We start from the raw sequence: 15,390 nt of genomic DNA on the forward strand, positions 1-15,390 counted from the left end.
CAGACAGGTGGGACAGTCAAAAAGTGTTGCGAAGTAACACGTCCACCACTCTGACCTGAAGACAACTGCAGTCTTACATGAAGTGAATGGACAGAAGTCAGAGTGACCGCAGCAGTCACTCTATTCTGTCAGCAACCACAAGATGGCGCACTGAGACTTGTGTGGCTCTAATGTGCCTCGACGCTCCTGATAGCTGACAAGTCTCTGCTTCTGTCTGTCGTTTGCATTTTTCTGTTTCCCGTGTTTGATTTTATCCCCTTCATTCTGCTGCCTGGTTCTAATTCAGGAAGGCAACTCAGCTGGTCCTTCTTTGGCAATCAGATGAAGAGAAAGCAGACGGAAGCGAGTGACTCGTCTCGTTTGAATATTAAACGCAGATTCGTATTTGTTGTTGTGCAGCTGTTTGGATAAATGTGGAGAATATTTTATGTTGAGAAACGTACAAAAAAAAACACGCTGTGAAATTGTTGCATTGTCTCTCAAATGAGGAAACTCACGGTTTGTAAATATCTGTGATCCTCACCGGCCTCATCCTCACCTCATCCCCGATCCCACAGTCCATGCATAAACCGTGACAAAACTTTTTAGCCACCCCATCCGCGACTCCTGTCACCTCCCACCCTCCACCCCCCTCTCCGACACCCATCCATACAAACTCCTGCATCGTCTCTCAAACTAACTCACTCCTCTCTTGCACCTTCAGCCCGTCTCCTCTCCATCCACTGCGTCACATTAACCCCTTCAGCTGCAGCTTCACACCCACACTGAGCACCACCAGCACCACCATGCTCTGGAAATCCAGGTCCAAGACTGACGGTGTGCAGGTAAAATGAACATCAGAGTTTTGTGTTCTCGTTTCGCAATTTTATTTTATTTCAGCTGTTGTGTTACGCCGAAAACCATCATCACTGCGTAAAAAATAGCCTTTGGGGTTGTTTTTAAGAGAAGCCGAATCCAGAAAATTTAATAAACGGGATGATGTGGATGACGTGTTTGGAGAAAATTAGGTTATTTGGAGTTTTAAACTTTTAAGCAGCAAGAATTTTGACAAGATGAGTCTGAGCATCAGCGCGTAAAGCGACCACAGTCGTGAGTTAGACGTTAAAAATCTGAGAATGTTTATTTTTTACGCTTAAGCGTGATTTATGTCACTTAAGGTGCTTCTTAGGTAGCTAAACATATTTAAACAGTGATATTTTATGGTATCTCGCGGTGCGTAATATCCAGGATTTGAACCAGGGCCATTTTTTAAACGGAACAAAATAATAAATGTAAAAGTACGGCTTGTGTGCGGATTAATGGCCGTTAATTGAATGAATATATCTCTTTAAGAGAAGTGGACCCCGTCGACCCCTCCCCTCATTCTGCCGAGTGCGCGCAAAACCTATAAGTAGTGCGCTCATGGAGAGGCTCGAGGACTCTGTGTGTGTTGTGCGCGCGTGTGTGTATCTGGCAGCAGCTTCTTCATCTGTGCGCAAAGAGCTCCGTGAAACAGAGACTTAAGGAGAAGTAAACAACACCTTTGTATTTTCATGGACCTTTAAAGAAGCCTGGATTACATCTGGGAGCATCTGGTGGCATCTTTCAGTCGTCGGACGCCTGCGCATCCTGTTGAGTTTTAAATTTGGGGGGGAAATTCAGAGTGGTCCAGATGTTAATCCACACCTATTCGGCTATGGTGAGTTTGATAAGAAACTCGTGTTCTAAGGCTCTACAGACTACTGATGTTTGTTTATTAACCAATCTAACTCGGATTTACTAACGACTTTAGTTTCTGTACGGACTGTCAGTAGACTTGACCTAAAAAACAAACAAACATACGTACAATGTGCCATCACCACTTAAAAAAAGTCATTTTCGATTAAATTAAGGGGTAGAAAAAGTGACTTTATGATTTGATTAGTGCGTTGCATTTTTACGTGTGATATCAACTGTCAGCCCGCAGAGCATAATGTTTCCTGGTGATTGCATGTGACTGACAGTTAAATATATTTCTGGTAAATATTGTTGTTTTTAGTCTTCATAGAAGTGTCCGTAATTCCCAATCAGCCTCCCTGACTGTGAGTTTCGTGTTGCGACGCTGCGCATCTGTCCGCTGAGATGCTCTTTGTCTGCACGGTGTCACAGCAAGTGAGACCGACTGACAGTGAAGTGTCCACTCACTGCAGAAAGCTGCGACGCGCCGAGGCAGCTGACGCTCCGTCCGTCCCGCCGGAGGAGCGCAGTCGCGTTTAAAAGCTTCAAATGTAAAAGTTTGTTCGACTAAAATGATAAGAAGATCGCTGAGTGTGGTTGGCGTGTGGCACACATGCTGTGTGTGTGCTTTTAACCTGGCAGCGGGCCTCTCTGGCCGGCACATAATGGATGCTGCTCCACCACCAACAGCAGCATTGATTTGGGTGACCCAGCTTCTTTTTTTCTTTTTTAAAAAAAATCCAATTTTACCAGGACGTGTGTGAGCTGGAATGTAGGTTAGATGTTTTTACACAAGCAGATGCACGCTGGTGTTTCTTTTACACGAGGGTTTAAACTTGTCAAGTTAAAATCAAATCACATTTGTTTTTCTGCGCCTTGTCAGCTTGAATCAACGTTATTTTTTTTCCTCCCTTTAATTTGCAGTTGCGGGGTCAGTGTGGTTTTGTTGACATGGTGGCAGATTATTTGGAGATGCACCCCCTCCCGGAGCGGCGTGTTGTTGTTGTGCATCACCTGTCCTTTGTGCAGCTTCTTGGTGACCTGTCTGACACCGTTCAGCAGCGATGCCAAAGGCGTCTTCTGCCAGCGCGCATCACTTCAAGCGCTGCTGTTTCCAACCCTGAAATACATCTGGAAATACATTTATTCATGTTTCATCCCGGCTTAGTGTCATAATAAAATCATTCAGTATTTTTTTTTCTTAGTTTGACTTTTTCTAGACGAAATCCGTCCTTGGTATTAATAAAAAAAATGATGCATTTCCGGGGCGCAGAACTTATCTGACATTTGATGAAACAGTTAGTCCCGTTTTGCACCTTTGGGAGAGCAGTTTGAGCTCCTGATGTGAAGGAAACTTTTTGATTTTCTGCAGGACCGCGCAGACGGACTAAGCGGCTCCTCGCCGAGTGGGCGCCTCTCCCAGCTGTCCTCCCTGAACCAGGCCGCCTACTCCTCGGCTCCCCCACTCTGCCACACTCCGGCCTCCGACTTCCAGCCTCCGTACTTCCCTCCCCCTTATCCCCAGTCCTCCCTGCCATACTCCCAGAGCCAAGACTCAGCGTATTCCCACCTGTCAGACCCCTACCCCTCCATCAACTCCATCCATCAACATCAGCAAGCGGCATGGCACTCGCAGAGGTCGCGCTCCGAGGAGGGGGGACTCCTGTCACAGTCGCACCGGGCTCTGAGCCTCGACCCCCGACGGGAGTATCCAGCTGTCCCACGGCTGCTGCACGGTCTCGGGGAAGGCGCTGCCGCTCTCGGGGACGGTCCTCTCGGGATGCACCTGGGACATCACGGCCTGGAGGATCTTCAGGTGACTTTATTTGCTGATTTATTTTGGTTTTATTGCGGTGGCGCTGCGCACTGGCGAGATCGTGCGTAAAAGTCAAAATCAAAGAGCGCAAATGAACAGGAACGTTTTCTGGACAAAACTTCCTCTGCAGCCTTATTTTTTAAATAGCAAGAATTTAATGGAAAATAATAGCAAAAAAGTGTCTTATACTTAAAAATACGTGGAAGTTGGCAACGAGGCCTTGAGGCAATTTATCCTTCATTTCCTTCTTTTACTCAAACCACACAATTTATGACGAAGAAGCCCACATTGATGGAAAAATAAGTAAACACCTTTAATGGAAAAATATCACATTTTATGAAACATTTTTATAATTTTTGGAAATTTCCCACCTGTATTTTGTTTTGATTTTTTTTAGCCTCCTGCAGACTTTTAACTTATTTTATCTGAACCCCCCCCCCAAAAAAAATAAATTCTCTCGAGTTTTTGCGTCTCATGAAAACCAGAAGGACAACAGCTGAGCGTCGCTTCCACAAGAAAAACCCAAACAAATTAAAAACAAACAAAGAGAGAGAGAGAGAGATGTCAGGTCTGAAACATTCATTTCTACAAGAACAGCAGGAGAAATTGTTTCTGTTCTCTTAAAACATTCGTTCACCAAATTAAACGAATAACAACACATTAGATAACCAACCCCAGTGTTGTCAGGTGTACATTTTAGGTGGCCCGTTGAATGAGTTTCCTGACATGACATGTTAGATTTTTCTAGTTTGTCCAAAATTTTACACCGACGTTTAATAACTGGAATTCATATTGTAGATATACAGAAAGCCGCGGGGTTGTGGGTGTTGTGATTTCATACAGGCCGCTTGAAAATATTTCTTACTCGTCTGAAATGTAAAAGTTTTCTCTCTAAATAATAAAAACAAAAGAAAAACAAACGCGTTTGTTTTGGTGACATTTGCATGATGCGACGCCGCGGACACAAAGTGCTGCTGCTCACACCGCAAAGCCTCTCGCCTTCTGCAGGTTTTCTTTTCGGGGAGAAGAAGAATAGTTTGTATGGTTTATTGAGCAGTCAGCTTCTCTGCAGCAGGTGCAGCTGCAGACGCTGTTTGTTGCCTCCGCGCACAGACAAACACAGCGAGACCAATTGATCTGCACGGTCATTAATGGAGAAGAAACGTTGGAGAGGAGCGCCAGGCGAGGAGTCAACCCGGGCGTGTCGCTGCTAAACGCTCCCACTTGACGAGGAGCTTTTATTTGATTAATGGATTATATCCTTCGCGTTTGAATCCTCTTATAAATTCAGCACAAAGGAGACATCCGAGATCGCCCTGCGAGACAGTTTTATGAATGAAAAGATCAAATAAATCGCGAAGGCTTTCTTTTATTGTCTGAATCCGTGATTTGTGGTGGTTTTCGAGTCACACTTTGGCCTTAACTGAGAGAAGCGTCAGCGCATTTTGACGTCCACGCACTGGAAATTATTTTGTTTCTGCGCAAAAACAGAATAAATAAATAACTGTTGGTTATTTGAAACTGTAAAATTTGACATAATTTCGTTAACTGAATGGTAAGATTTGTTGCATTTAAAAATTGAAACAGCAACTTTTCTTGTCCAGAAAATGAAACAAACATTTGCACCACACGAATCTCATGAATAACATAAAAAACCCATGTAGATAGATAGATGGATAGATACTTTATTGATCCCGAGGGAAATTCAAGATGTATGTGATTCTACAAATTAAAAATATTAAATGCCCAAACACCTTTTTGTCAGAGCTGTGCAGAAATACGGATAAACAGTTTAAAATGTCACATCACCCATCACGACTTCCAACAATTCTCATCTGCTCTCCATTTTGCATGAATCGAAACTGAATCGAACGAGAGTGTGAGAGAGTGTGTTCATATGTGCCGGACCCTCCATCTTGCTTTGGCCTGAGAGACAAGCTGTGAGTGTGTGTGAGTGTGTGTGCTGGTTGTGAGGCCGGTGGATAAATGATAGTGACTGTCTGTCTGTCTGACACAGGGAATGGAGGAAGGATCAGCCTTGGGCATCCTCGACCACTCTGTCATTAAAAAAGGTAAGAGGTCGGAGAGCTCTGTGTGTGTGTGTGTGTGTGTGTGTGTGTGTGTGTGTGTGTGACAGAGGAAGAAAGATTGAGTGTGTATGTGTGCATTCGTGTCTAAGTGTGCACCTATATAATTGTGCTATACATGCTGAAGGGGGTTTTGTGTTTAGGGGCACTCTAACACCAGTCTCTCTCTCACACACACACACACTCTCTCTCACACACACTCACACACACACACACTATAAATAATTCTGTTTTGCTATTTCATTTGAAGTCAAGAAGTCCTCTAATACTCAGCTGCAGACTTCACCCCAAAGGCACACATTCTTAATGAACTGTTCATGGTCATATGAGAGTGTGTGTGTGTGTGTGTGTGTGTGTGTGTGTGTGTGTGAGTGAGTGAGAGAGAGAAGCGACAGATTAGAGCGAAGAGGAGAGAGAAGTGGGGCGAAGAAGAAAAAGGGAGGGGAACATGATAAAAGAGGAGTTGTGGGGAAATTTGCAGAGTGTGATCACTCTAATATTACTGAGTGTGAGTTGCAGGAGACACAGGGGCACGATTAGAAAATTCAAGACGGATTTGTTGCTGGTGGAGTGTGATACTTTGAATACCTCGTTCAGCCCGAAAAGAAACGAGAAAAATCAGGCAGACGCGGCCTTTTTGGATGTGTGGTGCTGCAAACAAAAACTGATTTGCTCTGAAATACGCCAAAGTCAAGCACGACTGTGTTATAAAACGACTGAAAATTAAAGGAGCTTTTGCTGACAGAATTTCCTTTCAAATGAAGAATTTCTGTAATAATCTTTCCTCAAAATTATTTTTTTCTCTCACTGATTAAAGGCGATAATTTAAACCCAGCGTGAACATCATGTGCTCATATTTTGAATATTTTTTTGGCCTCCCAGTTCTAAATCATTCAACCACCCACACCCGTCGCCGGGTTGAGCCTTTCAGCGGCACAAAGTTTTCGCCCAAACAAAAATGTAATTCTCCAAATCAGTTCTCAGGAGGAGGAGGAGGAGGAGGAGGAGGAGGAGGCTCATATTGTAGATTTGTAGCTTGACTCAAGCTGCTCGAAAGCTTGAAACTGACAGCGACTCCACTTGTTTGCCAAACACTTAGAACTGATGAGTTACTGCAGAGAGAATCTCTGCGACGAGCAGAGCAGCAGATAGCAGAGCGAACCTAAAGCCCTCATGAATAAGGAAATCCAAGAGGGAGAACAGAGCGAGGCAGAGTGTGGAAAAATGACAAGGGAAGGCGGCAAGATAAAGAGTGGGAGGCAAGAGAAAGAGTCAAGCGAGAGAGTGAAAGATGATGAGAGGATGAGAGGAGGGCCAGACGGACGAGAAGGAGGGAGAAACTCTCTGTGGCCTCACCGGCTGCTGATCAGGCTGAACGAGGGGATTTTAAGAGGGTTTTATTATTATTATTCGGTTTGGGGAGTCTGTGCTGTGCAGCAGGGCGTCGTAAGGAGGCCACCCGCCGAATGAGAGGGGAAAGCCGGCGTCCCAGGCTATAAAGTGTACAGAGACAGAAAGGAAAAGCGAGGAAATGCAGAGCCGTCAGGAAAATTTAGGAACATGTTTCACATTCCTTTAAACAATCCACTGGGATGTATTGAATACTGGAACTGCAAGCACCTTTAAACCCTCAAAGGGCTCGTTCATGTTTTCAGGAGCATCTTTGTAGCATATCTTTTCCCATATTTCTTCTTTCTTATCCTCTCTGCTGTTGTAATAAAGACATAAATTCCACGTCAAAAATCATGTGGTGGAATTTGGTTTGCTGGTGCTCACAGCATTGAAACAGAATCACATTCACAATATATAAATATTTTTTTCCATCTACAATTTTCTCTTTAAGTTAAAATCCCTTCAGCCAACAGGATTTCCGATGAGAGGAGGTTTGTGGATGGTTTGAATGTGATTTGTCAGTGTTGTGAGCACCAATAACAAAACTGTGGGCGCATAAATCCAAATCTGCTTCTGCACGGCTACAGCAGAGCTAATTCACAGGTGATTTCGGTGACTACAAGCCAGAAATGAAGTCTGAAAACCAGTGAGGCACACATCTACGTCATATTTATTTCTTTGATGGAAAATGTAGTCCTCATAAGTGTTAACTGATTCCTGTCCATCCTCCCGATTCAGAGCATTTCTACCCACAAAGCCAAAGGATTTAAGATTAAGGCTCCATAGCTAATTTCACGATCATCAATTAACACCTTAAAAGATGGCATAACAAAGACGTTGAAAGAAAAGCTAAACAGATACTGATTTTAATTTTTAAAAGAAACCTTAGCTGTAACTAACGATTTGCTACCAAATCGAGGGGACACTTCTCAAGAAAAGGCCCCGTTAGTCCAAGAATTCATTGCCTAAAGCAGCTGGAAGAAAGTGTTCAGATGATTTTGGCTTTGACCCCCAGCCTCACCACCGTCACCACTTTCTCTCTCCTTCAAAACAAGACAGACAGAAAAACTCATGTTTAGCAAGAGTCTTGAAAAGTTTACCGCAGTGCAGAAAAGTGAGTGTGAACTGAGCTCCTCGAGGTGTGAACTAAAGCTATTTGAGAATGCGCAGTTAAAATGAAACCACCTGCAGTTTAAACAACAGAATCAACAAGCAGCACTCCAGAATTAGAGCTGTCGACGCAGGGGAGAACGTTACACTGAATAGATTAGTCAGGAGAGGAGGAGCACGCTGTCATTCACACAATGCTGTTGTCACTGCACGAGCCTTATGTTGAGATTGATGATCTAAATTCGGCCTTTTCCATTTGCATCCTGGTTCTGTTGCCGTTTGACTCTGACGTTCGTCTGACACAAACAATCCAAATTGCCTAAAAGTATGTAAAGTTTGTATTTCCCTTCGTTTCTCCCAAGTTCCCATCCCGTCCAAGCTGAACGGCTCGTCCCTCTCGGCCTTGTCCATCGGCAAGGAGGGTCTCGGTGTGGGAGCCGTGTCCAACCCGGCCGAGGTCTTCTGTTCGGTCCCGGGCCGCCTATCGCTGCTCAGCTCCACCTCCAAGTACAAGGTGACCGTCGGGGAGGTGCAGCGACGCCTCTCCCCGCCCGAGTGCCTCAACGCGTCTCTGCTGGGCGGAGTCCTCCGCAGGTGAGAGGAAGATGGGGAATGAGAGGGTGCCAGTTGGTTTTATCCAGAAAAAAAGCGCTCAAAAACAAAAATATTCCTTAAACTGATGGCGGTGGCGTCAGCTTTTATATTGGAGGGTTTCAACCCATTAGGCCAGGATGTCAAAATGGAAAAGTGTGAGAAGGCGAAGGAAAAGCTGTCCTCAGTTTGACTGTCATGGCTTACAGAGGACAGGAAACGGGAAAAGATGCCCAAATAAACAACAAAGCTGTGAAACGGCAGCAGCCTGAGTAAAGGACACGACCGAGCTGGCTGGTTCATCTTCAGTACATACGAGCTGTAACTATGTGACCCTGCTCTGAATGTTGTCGAAAGTCATTCTGGGATGTGTGGGGAGTCAGGAGGTGTCAGACGTGTCTGTGAGATGGTTGACCACACTGGGGTCCGAGTCCAAACAGGTTTCCCGCGGCCTCATTTTAAAGTGTGTGCCGCCAAGTCCAGCTTCACATTAAGGCTGCTGAGTTGTTGATGTTCTTCAAGTGAGAAAGAAGCGGAAGTTTTCTGGAGGTTTCTGAGTTCAGGTAATATTTATGCTTTTCGGTGAAAGAGTTAAATAGGAAAACAAGAACTGAGGTTTAATGAAAACGTAGTCTAAACTCCGAGCGACTGTCGCACGAACAGCACTGCAGGGGGAAAGACAGAAGCCACCAAAACATCTTTTTTTTTTATTTTACATATGCAACAACAGTATGACAGTGATAAAATGATTTCGCATCGCACCTTTAAGTTTTTCTACGAAACACTTTAAACCGCATGACGGGGGCTCGTGGTGCTATCATACATGAGGATCTTTTATACTGTTTTCTTTCCTTGAGCTTTTCAGAATAAGAGCCCTTTAACTTTAACAGCGGGGCCATGACTGAGGACCCAAAATGGGTCATGGGACTAAATCACAAGAGAAGCAATGCGGTTTAATGAACTGCAGCCTCGGGGCAAGAGAACAACTTCATGATTTGGGTTTCAGGCTGAAATACTTTAAAAGGACATCATTAAAAGATCTAAAGGACAGAACATATTGAGTTTCTCCTCAGCACAGAGATACAACTACTCCACTGACAACATGTACTTGTACTTTATTTGAGTATTTCTGCTTTACTTTAGACTATAATGCATTGGTATAGACAAACACCCAGCAGTATACAAAGTAGGTCAAATTAGCAGTCAAATGCAACTTCCGCAGTAATACATCAATATATGTACATAAAATATAACAATATATACTTTTCTTCTGATAATTGTGGTGTATTTTCTGTACTTAAGTAAGATTTTGATGAATGCAGGATGTATTTTTACACCAAGTAAAGGGTCTAAATACTTCATCTGCATCATATTAATGCCCATAATAAATATTTGTGTCGATAAATATTAAAATGTTCTTAAACTTGGGGAAGAACCAAAAGATTAAAAAAACGAAGAAAAAAAATGAAAAACACAAGACGCCAGCAGTGTTGTCAGGGAACATACTGTAGGAAGATTTCAGCTTCACAGCCACTGCTGACACCCACAGCAAAACTCATAAAGACAAACAGACAGCGGGTAGGACACACACACACACACACACACACACACACACACTCGAGGACCTGCTCCTAAAAACTGCTCTCTCTGTCTCCCTGTCCCCCCTCAGGGCAAAGTCAAAGAATGGTGGCCGCTGTCTGAGAGAGCGTCTGGAGAAGATTGGCCTCAACCTGCCCGCCGGGCGACGCAAGGCAGCCAACGTCACTCTCCTAACATCTCTGGTGGAGGGTAGGGAAAACACACACACACACACACACACACACACAGAGTGACCTGCATACATACCGACAGATTGAGACACATATTCACATAGAAATGTCCTCGCATGAGCAGACATGAATAAACAGTCAGAGCATGGACAGCTGTGCACGTCCACACACACACACACACACACACACACACACACACACACGTGGAGGGCGTCGTTTGAAAAGCTCAAGCTGCGGCCGTCTCACAAAGCCAAAGAGCAGCGAGCTGCTTGTGAGTGAAAGCGAGAAAGGTGGCTGCAGAGTTTGCCTCGTGACCCGACCCGACCCGAGCAGTCGACCGTGTTTTTATTGACAGTTATGTCATATGAAGCTGAAGCTGAAGCTCTGACCTCTGGGCCCTAAACACAGACAGGGGGAGCAGCAGATCGTCCCTTTCGTTGCCGTGCTAGTTTGACTGATTTCTCTCTGTTTTAATCGACACACTCTCCTCCTCCTCCTCCTCCTCCTCCTCCTCCTCCTCCAGGTGAGGCCGTTCATCTGGCACGAGACTTCGGTTACGTCTGCGAGACAGAGTTTCCGGCCAGAGCCACAGCTGAGTATCTGTGCAGGCAGAGCGAGCCGGACCAGCTCCCCACACGGCGCAGCATGCTGCTCGCCACCAAGTGAGTGCTTCATCCGCGCCGCAGCACATTTAAAGGAGCACTCCGCTGATTTTACACTTCAGAGTCAATCTGCCAGTCACGGGGAGCGCTGCCTGGCCTGTGAGAAAGTTTTAAAATTGCCCTCTGATGCTCTAAGGGAGGGTGGTCAAGTGAGAGAGAATTCAAGTGACATCGCTGGTACTTGCTTAGTTTTAGCATGGATTTTAAGAAGTATTTCAGGAGTGACAGTCAGCGTATCTCATCCTCTGCTGCTTCAGTTTTTATCATTGTTGTCAGACTCCTAAAGAGTGTCTCTTTAAGAGTTTTATTTTTCACCACAAGTAGTGCTATATACCAATGAGGGTGCTATGCTTTTTTTCTTTATAGAGAACTACATTTAAACATTTAAATGACTCAGTTATCAGTTACAGACTTAATCTGATTCATGAGAATGTGATAAAGGTTTACTTAAACAAATTCTACCTGATCTTCACAAAATGCACAGCGTGCCTCCATCGAGCAGCAATGGGCAGAAACAGTATCACAGAAAAGACACCAGCACACTGAATAAAAGTCCCTCAAAGGTTTATTCAGCACAGCCACCACATTTTGACATTTGGTGCACAACTAATGTGAAAACAGCTTGCTCTTTTTCTTGAGAATCAAAACCATTGGAAGGGAAATAGCGGATCGTTTAGTTCTCTGATTCCGCCAAAGTCCAGTAAAATGTCAGAACCTTCAGTTTTTTCAGCGATAATTGAAACCCAAACTTTTTGACGACGCTGAATCCTGTTTCTGATCATCATTAAAAAACCGCTATCTCGTCTCTTTCCCTCTCAGGGAGATCTGTAAGGAGTTTATGGACCTGATGTCCCAGGACCGCTCCCCACTGGGCGGCAGTCGGCCCACCCCCTGCCTGGAGCCCGGCGTCCAGGGAAGCCTCACCCACTTCAGTCTGCTCACCCACGGCTTCGGCACTCCCGCCATCTGCGCCGCTCTCTCCGCCTTCCAGAGCTACCTGATGGAGGCGATCAAAATGCTGGACAAGGGAGAGGGTGGAGGGAAGAGCCACCACGACAAGGAGATGAAGCACCGCAAATAGAGGGCGGACACACGGATGTGCTGATGGGTGGATGAGAGGCAGGAAGGAAGAGAGAGGGGTGAAGGGGTGTGGGGTGGGTGAGACTGACTGGTGCCCCTCTGTGTCTTCACCTTCGCCCTCAGGATAAAAACTGAGACTTGTACCTCCCAGAGAGCCCTGCGGTCCCTCTCGTCGAGCAGGCGGTGGGGCTCACGATGATATCTGTACTGTAATGTGTGTCCGCGGCCACCTCACTCAAAACGACGCATGGACCTCTCTTCTCAGTAGCTGGTTTGTGTCATGATGGCGTCTACAAAACATCTCTACAGGATGAGTTCCTACATATGCTCATATTTACCTCCCGCCCTCTTACCTTCTTTCTTTCTTTTTTTTAAAATTCTGGTGAACATGTCACTTTATTTGTGCTTTCTCACACACACACACACACACTCATACGCATTTTTGGACTGAACTCATCCGGGAAGTGTTGCAAGCCATATCCGAGACAACAACCCGCTCTTTGCTCCTTTGGACCTCTGGGGGACTTTTAACTCCACTCTGATTGGACAGCTTCCGTATGTAGTTCTTTTTTAATTTGGTGGTTGTGGGAAATTGAGTTCTCTGGGTTCTCTAGCAATGGGGTAAGGAGGAGTCAAAGGCAGCTAAAGGAGAACTGTTTTCTTTTATTTTGAAGTACTACGTGTTGGTAACTTAAGAGAATAACACAAATCATTTTGTACTTTCTGTGTATGTTTATTATTAATGTTATTACTGTTGTTATTATTATTGTATTACGGCATAAATGTAATATATTATTAAACAATTAAGAACGGATTGGTTAAGTTTCATGACTATGTTTTTATGTTTTGAGCTTGGATATCAGAACAATAAAAAGTAATGGTACCTTCAGGTACCTTTAAATGCAACTGCTAGCTTCAACTTCAACTAAATTCAAAGGTGACAGTGGGCTTTTATTGTGTCCTCATTTTAAAAGCTTCCTCTTTCCATTTGTCCCAATAATGATATTTTTTATTGATCCCTTTAGGCAAAGTCTAATGTGACTTGAACAGGAAGGTCATAGCGAGGGCTGCAGCCGACAATTAATGTCATTATTGACTGATGTGCCCATTTATTTATTTGATTATTTGGTTAATTGCTTAGTCTATAAAATGCTAGAAAACAGTGAAAGATGTCCATTAGAGTTGCCCAGAGTCCAAAGTGATATCTTCAGTTTGTTTGTGTTATCTGACAAACAGTCCAAAATGAAAAGATATTAAATTTAAAATGAAATTGAAAAGGATAAAACAGTAAATGCATGGCATTGTCAGCCATGCTAGCTGCATGTATCTGGGGATGGCAACGCTGATTTGTGCACCACTTTTGTCCCGACTGAAATGTCTCAGCAGCTATTGAATTGATTGAAATTTTGTACAGACATTTGTGGTGCCCAGAGGATGAATTTTACTAATTTTAGTGATCTCCAAGCTTTTCATTCATTGCCATCATCAAAGTTTTCCATTATCCAGTAATATTTCTCAAAATTTCAACAAGTGTATTGGGACATAGAGCCACCAAATTTATGTTCCTTAAGAACAAATTGTACCAACTTTTCATCTGGCAGGTCAAACTCCTCATTTGTTCAAGACTTCATTTTATAACCAAATTTAAAAAATGGCATTCCCATCAGCCTGACATGTGCTTTGTTCTAATTAGCAAAGTTTAGCATGCTAACACGCTAAATTACGATGGTGAATATGGTAAACAAGTTATCATGATTATTGTGAGCATGCTAGCTGATGTTTGCATTTAGCTCAAAGCTAAATCCAATTGAGTTGTGTACTTTAATTACTCCAACTATGTTCAAAACCAGAGAAAAACGTAATTTACAATTTAGGAACAGTGCGTTTCATTTTGTCGTCTGTTGCTATGACTTCCTGGGAAACACCAGATGTTACGTCAGAGAGTGAGGAAGAAAGCCGTGAAAAACATGACTAAAATTAACATGAATAAAATCTAAAACATTAGCTCATCTGCGAACATTTCTGCTGGAGTCACGTCACATAGATTTTCATTAAGCTATGAAGACAACTCCCCTGATCCAACACTAGTCTCGCTGAGTTATCAAACTACATCTTTTGTGGTCACTGATGTCTTTTAAAGACGCAGAAATTACATACTGTGCATTTAATGTAATGCTAAAATGATGATGAATTTTCTGGGAGTGTATTTAACGGTAAATCAATTTTTAGCACTTGTCTCGTGGACGCTGAGCACATCTTAAAGCAGCCTGAATTGGAGGCCATTCATGCATCATGCTTTGGACCAATTTTCTGCGTGCACCCCAAGGGCCCTCTATGCATGTAGGGCTCCAGCAGGGGCCCGGGGAGACAGCTGCTGTACCTGGGAGAACGGGGACAGTGGTGTAACCCCCCCCCTCAAGCCCAAGTGCCCAACAAGTCACACCTTGGCTCCCCCTCAACCCATATGTTCTGCACTTCTCCCCAACACCCGCCTCTCACCTGCACAGGACGAGATACTTGACACAATTACTGCTTTCCAGGGACAGCACACACACACACACACACACATACACACACACACACACACACACACACGTCGCCTGCTCGTACACTCTCAAACATCACTCATCCCTACCTGCCGTATGTCCCTTTCTCTCCTCCCATCTCATTACCCTCTTGTGTCAATTCCCCCCCTCGTCCCTTCATCTCCCTCTCTTGTAACCGAGCCCCTCCTCCTCCTCCTCCTCCTCCTCCTCACCCTCCTCACCCCCCCTCAGCCCCTCTCCTATTCCCTCTATCTGACACTCAGCGGGGCCGCTCTCCATCTCTCCCCGTGCCTCCAGGCAAACATATGCTGCTCTTCCCGTCAGATTCCGGTGTGTTTGAGAGAGGAGGGATTGTTTAATGTTTATTAATCACCTGTCTGTGGTGGAGAGAGGAGATGATGATAAAGCCACACACACACACACACACACACACACACACATTCAGCTGTTACCAACTTGGCCTGGTTTTTCCATTTACAGCTTCATACAAGTGTGCTCATTTACTGTAACGCTGCCTGTACACAGTCAAAATTAATTTATTTCAGCAGCTACTTTTTAGCAAATCATTACAGTTGAAGTTATTTTTTTTCACCGCCCCAAACATCTTCTGCAAACCCACCTACAGGCCCACTCCTGATCTCA

The 15,390-nt window shown here is 44.4% G+C and overlaps 1 protein-coding gene across 2 annotated transcripts; it reads left to right on the forward strand.

The window, feature by feature from the left end:
- Positions 1-9: 9 nt before the first annotated feature.
- tfap2e (transcription factor AP-2 epsilon) lies at positions 10-13,044 on the forward strand. Of its 2 annotated transcripts, none has more exons than XM_046417555.1 (7): positions 10-824; positions 3,068-3,511; positions 5,529-5,583; positions 8,463-8,694; positions 10,361-10,479; positions 10,984-11,122; positions 11,942-13,042. In XM_046417555.1, exons 1-7 carry the CDS (start codon positions 786-788, stop codon positions 12,201-12,203), a joined length of 1,290 nt encoding a protein of 429 aa, XP_046273511.1. In that variant the 5' UTR covers positions 10-785; the 3' UTR covers positions 12,204-13,042. The 2 variants fall into 2 exon arrangements, with proteins under 2 accessions (XP_046273511.1, XP_046273512.1); XM_046417556.1 differs by lacking the exon at positions 10-824 and adding an exon at positions 1,148-1,678 and having other exon boundaries at positions 11,942-13,044.
- Positions 13,045-15,390: the final 2,346 nt, after the last annotated feature.

Source organism: Scatophagus argus, chromosome 17 (assembly GCF_020382885.2).
Source record: "Scatophagus argus isolate fScaArg1 chromosome 17, fScaArg1.pri, whole genome shotgun sequence".
Lineage (NCBI taxonomy): Eukaryota > Metazoa > Chordata > Actinopteri > Scatophagidae > Scatophagus > Scatophagus argus.